Raw genomic sequence first — 18,014 nt, 5'->3', positions numbered from 1 at the left:
TAGTTATTGGTTACTGGCTGCCTCCCCACTGGAATATAAACTCCAAGAGGTTGATGCTTTGTTTCATTCACGGCTGTAGCCCCGTGCCTGAAACGGTGCCTGGCCTGAAGTTGGCACTGAAAAATACTTGGTGGATGAACTTGGGGAATATGGCTATCTTACCTACAAACTTCAAATAAAGTCTGGTCTGTACAGCTGCTCTTTGTTCAGCCATGCCATGGAATTGTGAATTCCGGTCCTTGTGTTTGGCTCCTAAGGGTACTGGGGTCTATATCTTATCTAATTATGAAACAAAAGGAGAATCTGCTCCAGTAAAAATAATTTCCAGGATGTCATCAGAACAGCTGAGGGAAGGGTTAGTGGGGAGAGGGGTCTCAGGACCATGAAGCCAGGACCTCTGTGGGCTCCTGGATCAAACACTGGAGAGGAAACTAGCCTTTTCACCAGCCCACCTGCTCACACAATATTGCGTCTATGTACTGTTCTGCCTCAGGTGAGCTCGTTCAGAAGAGGCATCTATCTACAAATTAACTTTCTAGAGGTTAATTATTTTGCACATATAGGACTCTGTTTTGGAAGGACCAAAAGCAAAGAAAAATGTTTTACCACCACCACCAAAAAACAAAAGCCAAGGACGTCATGAGTTGGAACAAAGGAGATGATCTCTGTGGGCGCCTCCCTGTTCCATTCCCCAGTGGTGGAAGTGGCTAATGTATATTTGTCATATAACAGGAAGAGGGTAGGAGCCCTGCATATGTTTATTTAGCAATTCCTAAAGTGTGAGGGAAAGTGGCTGATAATCTTCGCTTTGCAGTCTCAAATATTTAGCATTTTTATTGGTTTTGGGTTAGTGCTTTGTTTAGTATCTGTCAATAGTGTTTTGCCGCATGGTCTGGCCTATGGAGCACGAGGATATGAATACACCTTGTTGAAAAGCACCATCTGTTCCCCAGCGATGGTTTGCAGGGCATACCTGGTCTGAGTAGGTGCACAGCTTCGTCACAGATATTGAGACCACATGAAACACATACCTTCTAATTGTTCACATTTTGAAAATATTGGTACCCTACTGAACATACCTTTTCCATATTGAATATTGGTCGCCTATTGAACCACATAAAACACGTACCTTCTAATTGTTCACACTTTTTGCAAGTACTGGTACCCTCTCAGTCACCCATCACTTACGGTACTTTATGCATTAAAAAGCGACAACAACAGCATTGCCCAAAGATGTATTTTGTCATTGCATTTTAATGTGATGAACCTGGTCTCTCAGGCCAGGAAATGAAGGCACAGAAGATGAGATGGTTTTCAAAACACCGTTCAGAAAGCTCGGGCCAGACCAGATACGGACACCAGGAATTTGACCCTCTTGCTTTGGCGGATCCCCTTTGGTGCTGAACCACAAGCAAGTAGTAATACAGAAACAAAGGCTATTGGGGGGATCAAAAAAGATTATTCAATCAGTTCCCTCTCAGTAAAATGTGTAATTTTATCTTCGTTGGAAAGAGAATTGTACAGTCTAGTAAACACTTTTTGTATAACTTGAAGGTTATAATCCGTAGCTGAAGTCTCCCTTTTACTGCAATTCATCAACCTTGATTTTTTCTTAAACTTATTTACAGAAAAATACCTGAAGAGCCCAGGCTGAGGTCCCCTCATGGATGAGGCAAACAGGACATCATTTGTCGCTGAGGAGTCCTCGAACGCCTCAACCAGAGGGAACACCTCAGTAGCAGAGCCGCGTCGGGAAATTCCCATCGTGCACTGGGTGATCATGAGCATTTCCCCACTGGGCTTTGTTGAGAATGGAATTCTCCTCTGGTTCCTCTGCTTCCGGATGAGAAGAAACCCCTTCACCGTCTACGTCACCCACTTGTCTATTGCGGACATCTCGTTACTCTTTTGCATTTTTATTCTGTCTGTCGACTATGCTTTAGATTACGAGCTCTCTTCCGGCTATTACTACACAATCGTCACATTGTCGGTGACCTTTCTCTTTGGCTACAACACGGGTCTGTATCTGCTGACAGCCATCAGTGTGGAGAGGTGCCTGTCCGTCCTGTACCCCATCTGGTACCGCTGCCATCGCCCCAAGCACCAGTCAGCATTCGTCTGTGCCCTCCTGTGGGCACTTTCCTGCTTAGTGACCACCATGGAATACGTCATGTGCATTGACGGTGAAGGACAGACTCAATCCCGAAGTGACTGCAGGGCGGTGATCGTCTTCATAGTCGTTCTGAGCTTCCTGGTCTTCACTCCACTCATGGTGGTGTCCAGCACCATCTTGGTAGTGAAGATTCGGAAGAATACGTGGGCATCCCACTCCTCGAAGCTGTACCTTGTCATCACGGTCTCCATCATCATATTCTTCATCTTCGCCGTGCCCATGAGGCTCCTCTACCTGCTCTATTATGAGTATTGGTCGACGTTCAGGAACTTGCACCACATTTCTCTTCTCTTCTCTACAATCAATAGCAGCGCCAACCCTTTTATTTACTTCTTCGTGGGCAGCAGCAGGAAGAAGCGGTTCAAAGAGTCCTTAAAAGTGGTTCTGACCAGGGCTCTCAAAGATGAGATGCAACCCAGGCGCCCAGAAGACCACACCACCACCACTGAAACTGAGACTGTCGTCTGACAGGTGGAGGAAATTGTGGACAAAAACAGTGGGACGCAGACGAGCTATAGTTTGTGCTTGGGATGCAACTGAATATCTCCTAAATACGGTATAGGACACCTTACCCCATATGCATGAGATGCTAATTAATGCTGAGACTGTACTCTTGCGTTGTACCTTCTGGAAATGCCCAAATACATGTTGGAACTCTATCCTTTCTGTAGCTTTCAAAAATCTCCTTCTGTTCCTCTTCAGCTCTCCTGGTAGCACTTTCCCACAAACTATAAAAATTACTCCAGCAGAAACATTTACATGTGTGTACAGGAAAGGGTACAAGCATTTGATGGACCTTGAGGAGGTGAAGCCATATAGTGGGAAGAACATGGGTTTTGGAATCAGGCTGACTCTGTCCTTTGCTGCTGGTGTGACCTCAGGTTTAACCACCAGGGACCTCATTTCCTCAGTATAAAATGGTAACAGCAATAGTCCGTACCTCCCGGGCTTGTGGTGAGGATGAAACGAGAACATGAGGTATGCATGCAAAGCATCTGGCACACCTCAGTGTTAAGAAACCTCAGTCTTTCTGATACCTTTAAGTGGAAGAAGAAATACACATTTCTGTTCTGTAAAGCACAGACACACACAAACACAGACATGCGTACACACACGTGTACACACAACTCTAGGGTGTACAAACACTGTTACATGTTTTTAAATGTTGAATGTTCTTTCTGTTTGCTACACGAGAACTTTTCATGGGACAACACTTCTATAGAAAACATCTGCAGATGTTATAACCCCTCAACCGTCATGTGTTAGAGCATCATTTCCTGTTGTGAGGGAAAACGTTTGGCTACCAGTAGAGGAATTTCTCATGGCTTCCCTTCCCTCTGTGGGAATGCTTGATGTAAAGAAAGTCTGTTTTGAAATCTTTTGCTGGATATAAATGTTTATGAATGAAACTTACTTCACCAGTTCATGAGGGTGATTGTGCTTTTGGAAGCTCACCACTCCCCCTGCCCCGCCCTGCCCCGCCCTGCCCCCATGAAGTGGGTGATGTATTTATAGCCACAAAGTTCCAGCCTGCAGGCAGGTACAGGGTCCTGAACATATTCTTCTGTCGTTCCTGGAAGGAGGCTCAGCAGCAGGGGCTGAGGAGAGTGTGGCCATATCTCGGAGGGAACCCGGACATTTCTCCCAAGACAGATCTTTGCAGGGTTTCATTGGCATCTCAGTGCCCTGCTGCTTGCCTGCCGTGACTTGTGTCTGTACGTTCAGGCACGATGTCCCAGGTTTTAGCTGGGAAACCCATCGTAGCTTATAGACTACGTTGCCGTGTTTGGTTTCCTGCTGCCTCTTCGGGACGTCCCACGAAAATGGCAATGCTTCATGTAACTCTGGGGGAGTAAAATGTTCACACCCATAAATCAGCTCAGTAATATTTATATAATAAATATATAATAATTTATATCATAAATATATAATATATATATTATATATAGTCATTTATATATAGTTATATATATAGTAATTTATATATATATAGTAATAAATATATAATATATATATAGTAATTTATATAATAAATTACTGTGGGTCTCCGAAGGTTCAGAGAAGCCGTGATGAAATGGTTCTCTGTTACCACCTGTTTCTGCTCCATCCTCTTCCTTTGCAGGAAACGGTCGCCTGTAACCATGGGGCCAGCCTCGCTGGGAGCGATGCGCAAGGCTTTCCCACCCAGCCAAACTTGGAGGCAGGAGGCTTTTCAGTGGGTGATGACATCTGATTCAGAAACAAGGCAGCTTGCTTTCAGGAGCCCAGATGGGTGTGGAGCAGTGACATTTAGGATGATCTTATTTTTGATTGAAAACAGAGCATCTTCGCTGGGAAAGAACAGAATATGGAGATCAGAGTCACTCTCCTCTGTTCACCATCGTCTGCCCTGATGCCGCGCTGCCTCTGGGTTAGTGAAAAAGGGGTCAACCTCATCTCATCTCAAAGGGATCTTGGTCTCAAGAGGAACTTAAATACCCTTAGAAACCAGGCAATTTCTACACCGCTGAGACCACTTGTCTCTGGCCATGGCATCTGCCCTGTCAGTGAGCCCCCGCTGCGTCATCTCTCACCCCGTCTGGGAGACCCCTGGTGGCCCTGGTCCAGTCACTCTCACCGTGTCCCCCTCATTCTCTGTCTCGCCCAGGCTGTTGAGCAGGCAAAGAACCCTCCCCATGGTGTGATCAGGGCTCCAGCCAAGGTGCGGTCCTAGCAGGCTGGCCTCTTGTCAGGGGCCCGTGAAGTCTTCCTCCATAACCTGGGCAGCTCTCCCAAACCCCCTCTCTCTCTGAAATCTCTCTGTCTGGAACCTTTCCCCTCACTGTCACTCTCTCTTCCCTACCTTCAGTCATAGGTGACTGAAAAAAAAGAGTCAAGCCATTAGGCAATGACTCTCAGATCCCCCTCCATCTAGAAGGACCCCAAGCTTCACCATTCCTTTCCTCTTCATCTCCACTAGGAAGATTTTTCTTCTCTTCCAAACTTTCCTGTCCGCCAGCCTCCCAGACAATAATTCTACGCTTATATTAGCAACCAAAGTGACATAGGGGGTCTTAGCTCCCCGATCAGGGATTGAACCCATGTCCCCTGCAGTGGAAGCGCGGAGTCCCAACCACTGGACCACCAGGGAAGTCCCAAAGTGGGGTTTTATTTTTTAAGTGAAAAACCAAGTCTTTGAAGTGGTCCACAAGGCTCTCCGTGACCTGGCCCCCGTGTGACTCTCCGGGGCTCGAGTGGCTCGCTTCTCCCGCCCCTCCTACCCTCCTCGAGATCCTTTGGAAATGCCAAGTGCCCTCCTACTCCTGGGCTTTCCTCTTCGATGTTCCTTCTGCCTGGGATGCTTCCCCACAGGTCTCTGCTCCCCCTCTCCCCTCAGCATCTGGTCAGATGTCACCTCAGCAGGGGGCTCTCTGCCACCGGACAACAGCCCCTGCCCCCTCTCTTCTCCTCCCCGGTTCTCCTCAGCACTCATGATCGTCACTGTGTCACACGTCGATTGGCTCGTCTGTGCCTCTAGAAGGTCAGCTCCCTTGTCTGTGCCTCTAGAGGGTTCAGCTCCCTTGTCTGTGCACCTAGAAGGTCAGCTCCCTTGTCTGTGCACCTAGGTCAGCTCCCTTGTCTGTGCCTCTAGAAGGTCAGCTCCCTTGTCTGTGCACCTAGAGGGCTCAGCTCCCTTGTCTGTGCACCCAGAGGGCTCAGCTCCCTGGAAGCACACCTGGAATCCACTGCTCCCCTCTCTGGGCTCCTTTTCTCCCGCAAACACGCGGGCTCCATTGCTTGCATCTTCACACAAACCAATAGTTCAAACAGGGAAGCCATTCTGCACACTCCTGCTCAGCTCCTCCGCCACCTCTCCTTCCTTTCCTTCTGGAAAGGCCCTTGCACGCTCATGCTCTGCATTTTCTCCTTACCAACCCCCTCCACCCGCTGCAGGCTGACTCCAGACCTCCCCACCACATTGTAATTGGCCCAGCGAGGAACACGGGCGCCTTCCACGTTGCTCAGCTGATGGGTTCTCTTCTACTCACACCGTTTGTGGCATCTGACACGCTGACCATCCCCTTCCTGAGAGTCTCTCTTTTCTCGGATTCTAGTTCGCCACTCTCCCTTCCAGCTCTCATCTTAATCCAATCCTTCCTATTCTGAGTCATCTCGTCTCTGTCATTGCTCTTTCTCTGCTCCTCCTTTATTTAGTTATTTTTTATTGGAGTCTAGTTGACGTACAATGTTGTGTTCGTTTCTGCCATACAGCAAAGTGATTCAGTTATACACACATACGTATATGTATTCTTTTTCGTATTCTCTTCCATTATGGTTTATTATTAGGACATTGAATATAGTTCCGTGTGCTGTGCAGTAGGTCCTTGCTCTTTATCCTGCTCCTCCCTTAAATGTGTCTGTGTTTCCCAGGACTCAGTACCTGGGCCTCTGCCCTTCCCCCTCTGCACGATCTCCCTGGATCCTGATCCACAGTCGCTCACATAGTCATGACCCTCAGCTCTGCACTGACTGGCAACACGCTTCGCCGGGCTCCAGTCCTGTACATTCAGCCACCTAAAGGACACGTGAACTTGACGCCCTGCAACACCTCAAATGCAGCCTGCTCAGTCCCCACCATTCCTCCTGTACTCCTCTCTCAGGGTGACACCCTAGTCACCCTGTCTCCCAAGCGATGCTATTCCCTTTGCTGAGATGGCCCTCCCCCACCCTTTAATGTGGCAAACTCCACTTATTCATCCACGTCCAGCTCCCGCATCAGCCACTTAGCTGCGCCTGCCTGGAACCTGACTTCCTGGGTGACCATATCACACCTTCTCTTTCCTAGTCTTTCTTCCTGCATCTTCTTCCTGGCCTCACTCTCAGCGGATGCCTTGCTTCCCTTTACCAAGAATAGAAGCTTTCCACATCTTACCAGCATGACATCTTCCGATCCAGCTGCATCTCTCTGCACACAGGTTTCTCCTCGTCTCGCTCTGGGGGTGCTCACCGAGCTCCTGGCTGAGGTGAACCCGCACACCTGTGCTCTGGCCCCCCTCCCTTGTTGCCTGCCCAGGGACATTTCTCCAGCAGTTCTGTCCTCATTGTCCTGTATCATCAGTTTCAGTCCAGGCCAAGAGAAGACAGATGTTCAGGAAGCAGGAAGGGGGCGAGTCGGTGCAGCACCCACCTGGACTAGCTGGTCCCCAACCACGCGTGACAGTCGTTTCTCTGCAGATAACACTCGTGCACTGAGTTAGCGAGCAGAGGGCCCGGTGGTCCCCTGTCCTCTTCCCCTGCCCTGTGCCTGGTGGAGATGGACTCGGGACAGAGCTGTATGGGGAGCACCCGGCAGATGCCTCATGAGATTCCTACAATTTCACCGCTAGTGCAATAATTCCCCTGAGGTTAAATTTTGACTTTTCACTCAATCCTTTGTGAAATTACAAATCATCTGTGGAAGGGACAACATACCAAGTCATATATAATTCTTTCTGTGCTTTTTCTCACGGAGAGGAGTATTACAAGACTAGACACCCCGGTGTTAAGGCTGCTGAATCAGTAAGTGGGGAGTTGGGGGCAGGGGTGCAGAAAGCAGGAGGAGGAGCCATAACGTACCTGGTCTCCTGATAGCACGTGTACAGGGAGCTTCTTTCCTTTTTCTTTCACATTTGACTCCCTAGCGTTACAAAGTCGCGTTGAGAGTGAAAATCCTCAAAACAGGAAAACACTAATAACCAAATGTGTCACTTATAAAACTGGTTCCCACCAAGCCTCCCTCTCCGCGCAGAAGGCGGCTCTCTCTCCCACTGCCTCATCAACGTTTTTGTGACTCAGTCTCGCGACAGTTGACAGTCAATGCAAACACCACGCAAACTGACTGCAAAGTTAAATTGGCGATCCTGCAAGATACTTGGGATTCTGTGGAACTGGTAAGAGAAGTAGGGGTAATAATACTGCAAACTATTGTCAAGAGAGCAGGGGGCAGAGTTAGACGTGATGCAGTTGAATCAGAGGGAAATAAATAAGGGCAGTGATGACAGGAGAGCTTCCCAAAAGAAGGGTTTTAATGTGAAACATTTAAGGAAGGGTCTTGGGAAACCTGATGAAGCCCTCAGGTATTTTTGCAAAAATTAGCCATTTCTCAACACTCAGCAAAAGTAACCATGAAGTAAAGGACATCACATCACGGTATCGCGTCATTAGCACTTTTTTGCAGCTGACAACAAGAAGATATGGTCATTTCTCAAGGTTCTGTGGGATCGTTGAGCTCAGCTGGGTGCTTCTCATTTGGGGTCTCTTGTAGCTGCCGTCAGATGTTGGCTGAGGCCACAGGGGTCTGAAGGCTGGACTGGGAAGGAATCCAAGATGGCGCAACACTCACGTGGTTGATGGCGGGCCACTGTGGGCTCAGCTGCTCAGGCCACACGTGGCCTCTTGACGTGGCTAGAGTTTCTTACAACATGGCAACTGTGTTCTGAGGGAAAAAGCTCCTGAGAATGAGCTTTTCCAAAGGCCCCAAATCAACATGTGGTTGACATTACAGATATTCCCCCTGTTTTATTGAGATATAATTGACCTAAGACATTGTATTAGTTTTAGATGTACAACATTACAATAAGTTTTGATAAAAAACAAAATAAAAATTGTTTTCATAATTTTAATTTTACTTTTCAAAATAATGTACTCGGCTTTTTCTTTTCTTCAGGATTTACTGTGAGGTTTTGGTCTTCATTTTAACAAGTTTCCTTTTTAAGAAACTTTTTAAAGAACGTTTTTAAAACTAGTCATTCTTGGATAAGGAGATCCTCTTCACTAATTATTATTTTAAAATGTGTACATATGCATGGAAGACAAAGGTTTAAATTGTCAAAGCAGATTCAATGTGAATTATACATCTTACCCAACAGAAAACTAATGATTCAAGTAATACAGGCAAGGGCAGGCACCAATGAAACATTCTGTCCTGGAGGAGCCCAGAACTGAGATGCAGTTCTCCAAACGTCCCCTTTTCCTACACCAGAACATATCTTAGTGTCCAACTGACTGACCAGTTTTGAGTGATGAAGACAGACATATGGTTCTCGAAGGAAGACATTTAGGTTTGGGGCCCCTCTGCTTTATACTCTGTTACTTACACAGATAGAAAATGTGTATGTGACCACTTCCCCTTCTCTGCCCCATAAACCTGTATATTCCAAATTTTTAAAAAAATTTTATTTTATATTGGAGTACAGGTGAATAATAATATTGTGTTAGTTTCAGGTGTACAGCAAAGTGATTCATATTATATATATACACGTATCTATTCTTTTTCAAATTCTTTTCCCATTTAGGTCATTACAGAGTATCAAGCAGAGTTCCCTGTGCTCTACAGGAGGTCCTTACTGGTCTATACATTCCAAATTTATTCACAATAGTCAATCTTGACAGATCAGGTATACCCTGCTGAAAATAGGACCATTTCCCTGAGTACAACATGTTTACAAGGCAGTCTAACCGAGGTTAGAGTCTCTTCAAGGAGCCCCAGTTGAGGTCATTCGTTCCCCAGGGCACTCCCTGTAGGGAAGAGAGTTCCAGGCAAACACTGCCTTTCTAATCTCTTAGCCAACACCAGACTAAATGCTTGAGGCAGAGACCTTGTCTTACAAGTAGGGGAGCAGCGAGAGGACACTGCACGTGTGGTGAGGAGACAGGACTAAAGCCTGACTCTCTATTTCCTAACTGTGCAAGAGTCAACACATTAACCTCTCTGACTCCGTTATCTATACTCAGTGATTTAGTTGGAATTCCCCCCAAAGCAGAGCCTGAGGCAAGGATTTTGTGCCTATAATCGAAATATGTAGAAGCTCATCCCAGGGAGCACGAGAGGGAGTGAGGAATTCAGACGGAAGCAAGGACGTCAAAATAGGGTGACTCAGTGAGTACAGGGGCCCAGGACAGTGGGGACCCTCTGAGGGACCACGGGTAACTCACCTCAGAACTGCCCTCCTTGGGGGTGAAGGTGGTGCCGAGCCACCACCTCCTGCCCCTCATAGGCGAGGGTCACTTTCAGAGTGATAACATCCAGCTCTTCTGGGCCTGCCCTGTGCCAGGCATAGTGTGGCACACTGCTTGTAGGTGACCTCAGGTGGCCCTGTAGCTGCCTGACAGCATCTGCGCTAATGGGATAAAAATAACCTGCCTCACAAAGTAATTGTGCCAAGGAAGTGAGATAATGTGTGTGAAACTCTGTGTAAACTGGGGAGCAGCCATTAAAAGTTAGCTGTTCCTTGAAGACATCACGCTAAGTGATGGACCAATCACAGAAGCACAAATACCATACAATCCCGCATATGAGAGGCGCCTAGAGGAATCAAATTCCCAGAGACAGAAAGCGGAGGGGTGGGTGCCAGGGGCTGGGAGAGGGGGACAGGGAGCTATTGCTTAGTGAGGACAGAGCTTTAGTCAGGGAAGATGAATAAGTTCTGGTGACGGTGAGGATGAGTGCACGACAATGTGTATATATTTCATGCCACTAAAATGTACGCTTAAAAATCGTTAACGCGGTAAATTTCACGTGATGTATATTTTAGCGAAATAAAAACAATCCGTGCTCACACTTTCGAGGCAGTAGGTGTGATTCTCAGCTCGCTCTATGGTATCTGGCCCTGTGATGAGAGCCAAGCCCATGGTGCTGATGACAAAGAATGAAGACAGACTTCCTCTGTTACCCCGGGGGGCGTGGCCCTGGCACTGCCTCCAGGGACAGCACAGAGACAGGAGGCTAATTAACAGTACAGCTCAGAATCAGTTTTTTTTTTTTTTTTTTGAGGTACGCGGGCCTGTCACTGTTGTGGCCTCTCCCATTGCGGAGCACAGGCTCCGGAGGCGCAGGCCTAGCGGCCATGGCTCACGGGCCCAGCCGCTCCACGGTATGTGGGATCTTCCCGGACCGGGGCACGAACCCGTGTCCCCTGCATCTGCAGGCGGAGTCTCAACCACTGCGCCACCAGGGAAGCCCAGACATCATGTAATTATATGTCATGAAAATTCTTTTTTCCTTCAACCATTAAAAAATGTCAAAAATTACTCTTAGTTTGTAGGAAAGCAAGTGGTGGGCAGCTCTGGTGTCAGCTGTGCTTTGCCCCCCTGGCCTAGGTATTCTGGGATCTCTCTTCTGGAGTGGCCTTCAGTGTGGCAGCAGCACACCCATTTGGACTCCTGACCTCGCTGGTGGCAAATCTTCATTGCTTCCTGGAGACTGGACTTTGCAAAAGGACCAGCAGACATCCTGACCCAAACCTGGTGGATGAGGTTGGTGTAAAGCTGAGAAATTTCATTTTTGGAAAATCATAAGGTGACACTAGAAAACGAAGGAGAAATTTTCTATGGTAGAAATATTCTCGGTTGTAAATAGAATTCCGATGCTATGCTCAGAGACCATTTTACTCAGCCATACCAAGCTACACTCTCTGGATTCAGAGGGACTTATCGGAGTTTTTCAGAAACCAGGAATGAAATATTCGTGCTTAAGAATTCTTGTTGGGGTTTCAGAAGGATAAAGATCTCGCATATGCCTCTTGGGTACAGCATGAATAAACTCTAATTGCTAACAAATTAAAAAACCAGAACATTTCTAATACTGGGTTGATTAGCACTTGTAAGCTTTGTACCATCACCATCTTAATTTAGGAACATAAGCCTTGTCCCGAGTTGTGGGATAAATATTACAGGATATTTTTTATGCAAAGGTCACGATCACACTGATGTATTGATGTGTGCTTTGGATCAAAGTGTGCCCTTTAGAATGATTTGCTCTTAGTCAAACACAGAAAAAGCTAAAAATATTCCTTAAAGCACAAACAAAATAACGGCACAATGAACCATCTTTAACAATCCTTCAGCCTGGGCTTCCCTGGTGGCGCAGTGGTTAAGAATCTGCCTGCCAGTGCAGGGGACACGGGTTCAAGCCCTGGTCCAGGAAGATCCCACGTGCTGCGGAGCAACTAAGACCAAGCGCCACAACTACTGAGCCTCTGCTCTAGAGCCCACGAGCCACAGCTACTGAGCCCACATGCCACAACTACTGAAGCCCGCGCGCTTAGAGCCTGTGCCCCGCAACAAGAGAAGCCACCGCAATGAGAAGCCCGCGCACCGCAACGGAGAGTAGCCCCCGCTCTCTGCAACTAGAGAAAGCCCGCACGCAGCAACGAAGACCCAACGCAGCCAAAAATAAATAAATAAATAAATTTTAAAAAAATCCTTCAAAGAGGGAAGACATATGGGAACATATGTATAACTGATTCACTTTGTTATAAAGCAGAAACTAACACACCATTGTAAAGCAATTATACCCCAATAAAGATGTCAAAAAAAAAATCCTTCAGTCTCATTACTGGTTGAGTGTGCACAAATGTTTATGGGAAAACGAAGTGGGCTCCCGTGTCTTCCTTCCTTCCTTCTTCCAAGGAGAGAGGAAATCAATGGGGCCGGAGGGGCCGACAGGCCTGTTCCCCCACTGCATTTGAGTCAGGGACTCACTAACCCAGTGAGGGCACGACAGCTCAGATTGTGTTTTTGGAGGGCTTAACACCCAACTCTTGCCTTTTATCTCTATAGACCAGAACAAGGGTGTTTTCAGTGTCAGGTTTGAAGGGCCTTCGGTTAGACACATGAAGTAGGAAGATCAACGTTAGTTTCACATGGATGGAGTGTGTCCATCAGGTGGGTGGCCCGGCTCAGTCCTCCCCATCCAGCCGTGTTCTCTGGGCCCGTCCATGGGGAAGGGGTGCAGCGCCCTCTCCCCAGGGTCCTGCGGGTGTTAATCATCACTCTTAGATCATTCCTGCTCACTTTGGCTTTTCCTCACACACTTTATTCCCCACTTTTTATCATTTTCCTTACTCGTCTTAAAGTCTGATGAACTGAGATGAGAGAAGACGATGCCAGTGAGGGCCCAGCATCGTTGAGGTTACAGACGTCGGAGAGAACCCCTGGGTCCCCAGGCCCTCCCGGCACAGATGACAGCGCCGAGGAGAACAGAATGAAATGATAACGCTGCGCAAGTGGCCTGGGAGATGGGGTGAACCTGTGCCCTCTCCTCGGGTTACAGAGAGGCCCTGAATGACCGGGGGTGCTCATCAAAGCCGGTCTGAGTTCAGTGAGGGAGCGTTGGGAGGACGAGGCAGGACACCTTTTTTTTTTTTTTTTGCAGTACGCGGGCCTCTCACTGCTGTGGCCTCTCCCGTTGCGGAGCACAGGCTCCGCACGCGCAGGCTCAGCGGCCATGGCTCACGGGCCCAGCCGCTCCGCGGCATGTGGGATCTTCCCGGACCGGGGCACGAACCCATGTCCCCTGCATTGACAGGTGGACTCTCAACCACTGCGCCACCAGGCAAGCCCAGGACACCTTTGTCTTAGGAGTTGAACGGTATCTGTTGGATGATAGACTAACTCTGCAAGTTAGGGTTTCTCAGGAGGTGTCCCCAGAAAGGTCCCAGCTCCCGCCTCGGTCCACAGCCTGGGATGAGACCAGGGGACTCCTCAGAGAAAGAGTCCAGGCCCAAGTGGCTTCTGGAAGGGTTCCTGGCCACACAGTTACACTCTCATCGCGTGTGGGCAGAGTCCTGGGCGAGTTTACACACTCAGGACTTGGCCACCAGAGGGCAGGTGGAGGGGGTACCTGCCCTCGTGACACCTGGGCCTCTACAGTCCACAGAAGCTCCACATCATGGGACCCTCCGAAACGGCAAATGCCTGCTCCACGCCTTTCCTGCCCACACGTCCCTCCCCCATTTCTAAGCTTTTCTAAGCGCTCCCACCTCCCTCTCCAGCTCAAAGCATCTCCAGTCATTGCATCAGCTGCGACTCTAGGATGTTTTGGGGATGACTTTTCTCTTCTTTTTTCTTGCCCTGGAATCCTCTTCTGGGTTTAGAGAGAAGCAACGAAATAGGAAACCCTAAGAAGAAAATCACAGGGTAGCGAATAGTCATCATTTTGGTAATTAGCCCCTGAAAAGTTATTTTTCATTCAATTTACATTCTGTCAAGCTTCAATCTGCACACCTAGATGGTGCATCCTATGGTACAGCTCTAGCATGATCTACATGTGAAGGAGTGGATGACAGTAAAAAATTATATAATGACCAGCTGTGAGAGCTTTTTTTCGATTCCATGATTTTTCATAAGAAGCTAAGGGACAAACTTCCTTATCGTTTCAAGAACCTTGGGCAGCTTTAAGTTTGGGTATGTGTGGGACTTGTGTTTTAAACAAAAGGGGGACAGTTGATATTGCACAGTGAATTTTTCACATCTTTTAAAGCAATATTCTTTTTTAAAAATTCATTTTATTGAAGTATAGTTGATTTACAATGATGTGTTAATTTCTGCTGTACAGCAAAGTGATTCAGTTATACATATGTATATTCTTTTTCATATTCTTTTCCACTACGGTTTATTACAGGATATTGAATGTAGTTCTCTGTGCTATATGTGTTGTTTACCCATTCTGTGTATAATAGTTTGCCTCTGCTAATCCCAGACTCCCAATCCAACCCTCCCCATCCCCCATCCCTTAGCAACCACAGGTCTGCTCTCTATGTCTGTGAGTCTGCTTTTGTTTCGGAGATAAGTTCATTTGTGTCATATTTTAGATTCCACATATAAGTGATACTATATGGTATTTGTCTTTCTCTTTCTGACTTACTTCACATGGTATGATCATCTCTAGGTCCATCCATATTGCTGCAAATATCTCACTTTTTTATGGCTGAGTAGTATTCCATTGTATGTATGTACCACATCTTCTTTATCCATTCATCTGTTGATGGACATTTAGGTTGTTTTCATGTCTTGGTTATTGTGAACAGTGCTGCTATGAACAGAGGGGTGCATGTGTATTTTTGAATCATAGTTTTATCCAGATGTATGCCCAAGAGCAGGATTTAGAGCAATATTCTTTTCTGGAGTGCACATGAGTTCACAAGTAAGACCAACTGGCCATTGTTATGAGACTTCATTTGCATAAAGAATGATACCTACCTTGTGAGAAGTAGAAACTAATACTACCAACTCACATCGATATCTCCTGTTTGCCAGGCACTTTTCTTCGGGCTCCAGTTGTGTATCTCACTTAATACAAGCCTGTAAAGACATGCTATTATTATCTCTACTTTTCAGACCAACGTCCCCACACTAGTTAACGGTAGATGAAGAATCCAAGCTGTGACGGTCTGACTCCGGAACTTCTGCTCTTCGTCTTGCTCCTACGTCAGAGTCTTTCCCATGCTGACCAAAGATCACTTCCACTGTGGATTCTGAAAAGGAAGTTGAGAAATCTATGTCATGTAGATGACATGAGGAATCGCTGGGGAAAGATGAAGATGTTCCTTCAAGCTTAATATCTTTCGCAGAGACGAGCGGTGCAGAGTTTAGCTGTTAGGAAGACAAAGTCTTGATGTTCTGGCTCCTCAGTTGTTGCCCTGTCTTCCTCCCCCAGCCCAGCTGCTGCGGTTTGCTGATATAACTGTTAAATCTACGGAAAAAGCAGAACTGGGGCTGCTCCAAGATTCTCATCTCAGGTTTTAAAGGGAGGTTCTGCAGGACACTGGGCTGCCATTGCCCACCAAGAAGACCACAATAACCCAGGGGATGGAGAATTAGGGCTGCCTCTAGGGAGTGTCTGCAAATTCCTGCTTCATGGGCCATTTTTACCTTGTGGTGGTTCCTCCTGGGAACGGATCCTGTGGACCTGTGCCTTGTAGACATTCCAGTGCAGAACCTGGCAAGTTGAAGGGTACAGAATGAGAATGTAAGACAGACAGGGCTGGAAACACGAAGGGCTCTAAAGCATCTTGAGAAGAATCGGAAAGAAATCAGTCAATACAACATAAGGCTAAAGACATGACGAAACACTTGATAAATGAACTAAGAAGGCTGAAATTAGTTTGAGAAAGATAAGAATGAACAGTACACAAACTTATGAATGAAGCATGAATTGTGTCATGATGAGCAGGAATCTATTCCTTCTTTCATCAAGGAGCTTACATGTTTAAAAATACATTTTAAACTCTTTATGTACCCTATCCCCCTCCCCATTTTGGGAGCCCCTTCCTTTTCCAGAATGATCCAGGGCAGTGGATCAATGACCCACCCTTTTAGCCTCAAGCCTCCAGAGAGGCCTCATCTCTGACAGCTTTCATCTCTCAATTAACTGTTGAATGAATGAGTGAAAAAAGCTTTCATATGAAAAGCTAATAATGAGTAAATGAATTTCCTCTTTCCCCTTCTGTGTGCCAGGCTCAGATTCTGCTTTTGGAAATTCCTTCAAGGCAGCCGTTATGTCCTTGTTTAATCTACTCACACCTACATCAACGGCTGCCTTACATTTTCTCATTATCACTGTCTTTCAATTAACATTTTGTCACACATGCTACATAACATATCCTTTTTGTGTGTGTGTTTTTATAAAAATGGTGTCATATTCTATGTAGTTTTCTGAAAAATTCTTTTTCCACCTAACGTTATGTTGACGAGTTCACCTGTGCTGTTGTGTGTGGTTTAGTTCACTTACTTTTCTGAAATACCACAGTTTATTTATTCTCCTGTCAGTGAACTGTTTCCAGTTTTTTTTTTGTTTGTTTTTAAACTGGAAATGGGGGCTTCCCTGGTGGCGCAGTGGTTGAGAGTCCGCCTGCGGATGCAGGGGACGCGGGTTCGTGCCCGCGGCCCACATGCCGCGGAGTGGCTGGGCGCGTGAGCCATGGCCTCTGAGCCTGCGCGACCGGAGCCTGTGCTCCGCAACGGCAGAGGCCACGGCAGTGAGAGGTCCGCGTTCCGCAAAAAAAATAAATAAATAAATAAATAAATAAATAAAATAAACTGGAAATGGTTCTGTCTGGGAGTTTTTCTATACATGTCTCTTTGTACACTTGTGCAAGAATTTCTCTTGGGCACATACCTGGAAGTAACATTTCTGGGTCAGATTTATGATACCACAGCAGAGTGTTTTCTGAAGTGCAGTAGGTCAGATGGTGTGAACCAGTTCACACTCCCCCACAGTACACAAGTCCAGCTGACCCCCCAGTGGGTGCAGAGGATCCGGCTGGTCCTCTGTACGTGACTCAACGTTTGCCAGTCTAGAGGGTATAAAACAGTATACTGTTGTAGACTTAATTTGCACTTACCAGAGTCCAAAAGAGTTGAGCATCTTTTTATGGTTATCAGCCATTTATGCTGGACTGAAGTGAATAGTGTCCCCTCCGCCCCCAAAATTCATGTCCACTCCAAAAAAAAGAAAAAAGAAATGAATTAAAACTAAATAAATAAATACGAAAGAAAAACAAACAGGCCAAAAAATTCATGTCTACTCGGAACCTCAGAATGTAACCTTACTTGGAAATAGAGTCTTTGTATATGGAATTAATTAATTTAGGATGGGGTCATTCTGGATGAGGGTAAGCCTTGAATCCAATGACGTGTGCGCTAATAAGAGTGCCGTGTGAAGACAGACTCAGAGGGAGGACAGCCATGTGAAAACAGAAGAGGAAACTGGAGTCGCATCTACAAGCCAAGGAATGCCCAAAACGGCCAGCGACCACCAGATGGAGACAAAGGAGTATTCCTCTCCCGAACCTTCAGAGGGCGCACGCCCCTGCCGGCACCGTGCATCTTTTCCCCCGGTCAAATTTTTAAAAATCTCTCTGGCAAGACCATACTGCCTTAATTACTATAGCTTTAGTAATTAAGTCTTGATATCCGGTAGGGAAATTTCCTCACCCGATTTACTTTTTTAGGAGTAATGTAGCAAATGCTGCCAGTGTATCCCTTGGATTCCTTTACAAGGTCCATTTCACTACTAGTTTCCCAGGAACATTTCCTAATA

At 46.7% G+C, this 18,014-nt stretch overlaps 1 protein-coding gene across 1 annotated transcript; it reads left to right on the top strand.

Annotated features, from left to right (window-relative positions):
• Nucleotides 1–1,628: 1,628 nt before the first annotated feature.
• On the top strand, nucleotides 1,629–3,586 carry MAS1 (MAS1 proto-oncogene, G protein-coupled receptor). The gene has a single exon (XM_067702922.1). It carries the CDS (start codon nucleotides 1,664–1,666, stop codon nucleotides 2,639–2,641), a length of 978 nt encoding a protein of 325 aa, XP_067559023.1. The 5' UTR covers nucleotides 1,629–1,663; the 3' UTR covers nucleotides 2,642–3,586.
• Nucleotides 3,587–18,014: the final 14,428 nt, after the last annotated feature.

This window comes from Pseudorca crassidens, chromosome 13, assembly GCF_039906515.1.
Source record: "Pseudorca crassidens isolate mPseCra1 chromosome 13, mPseCra1.hap1, whole genome shotgun sequence".
NCBI classification, from domain to species: Eukaryota; Metazoa; Chordata; class Mammalia; order Artiodactyla; family Delphinidae; genus Pseudorca; species Pseudorca crassidens.
This window is presented reverse-complemented; position numbering and strand designations above follow the sequence as displayed.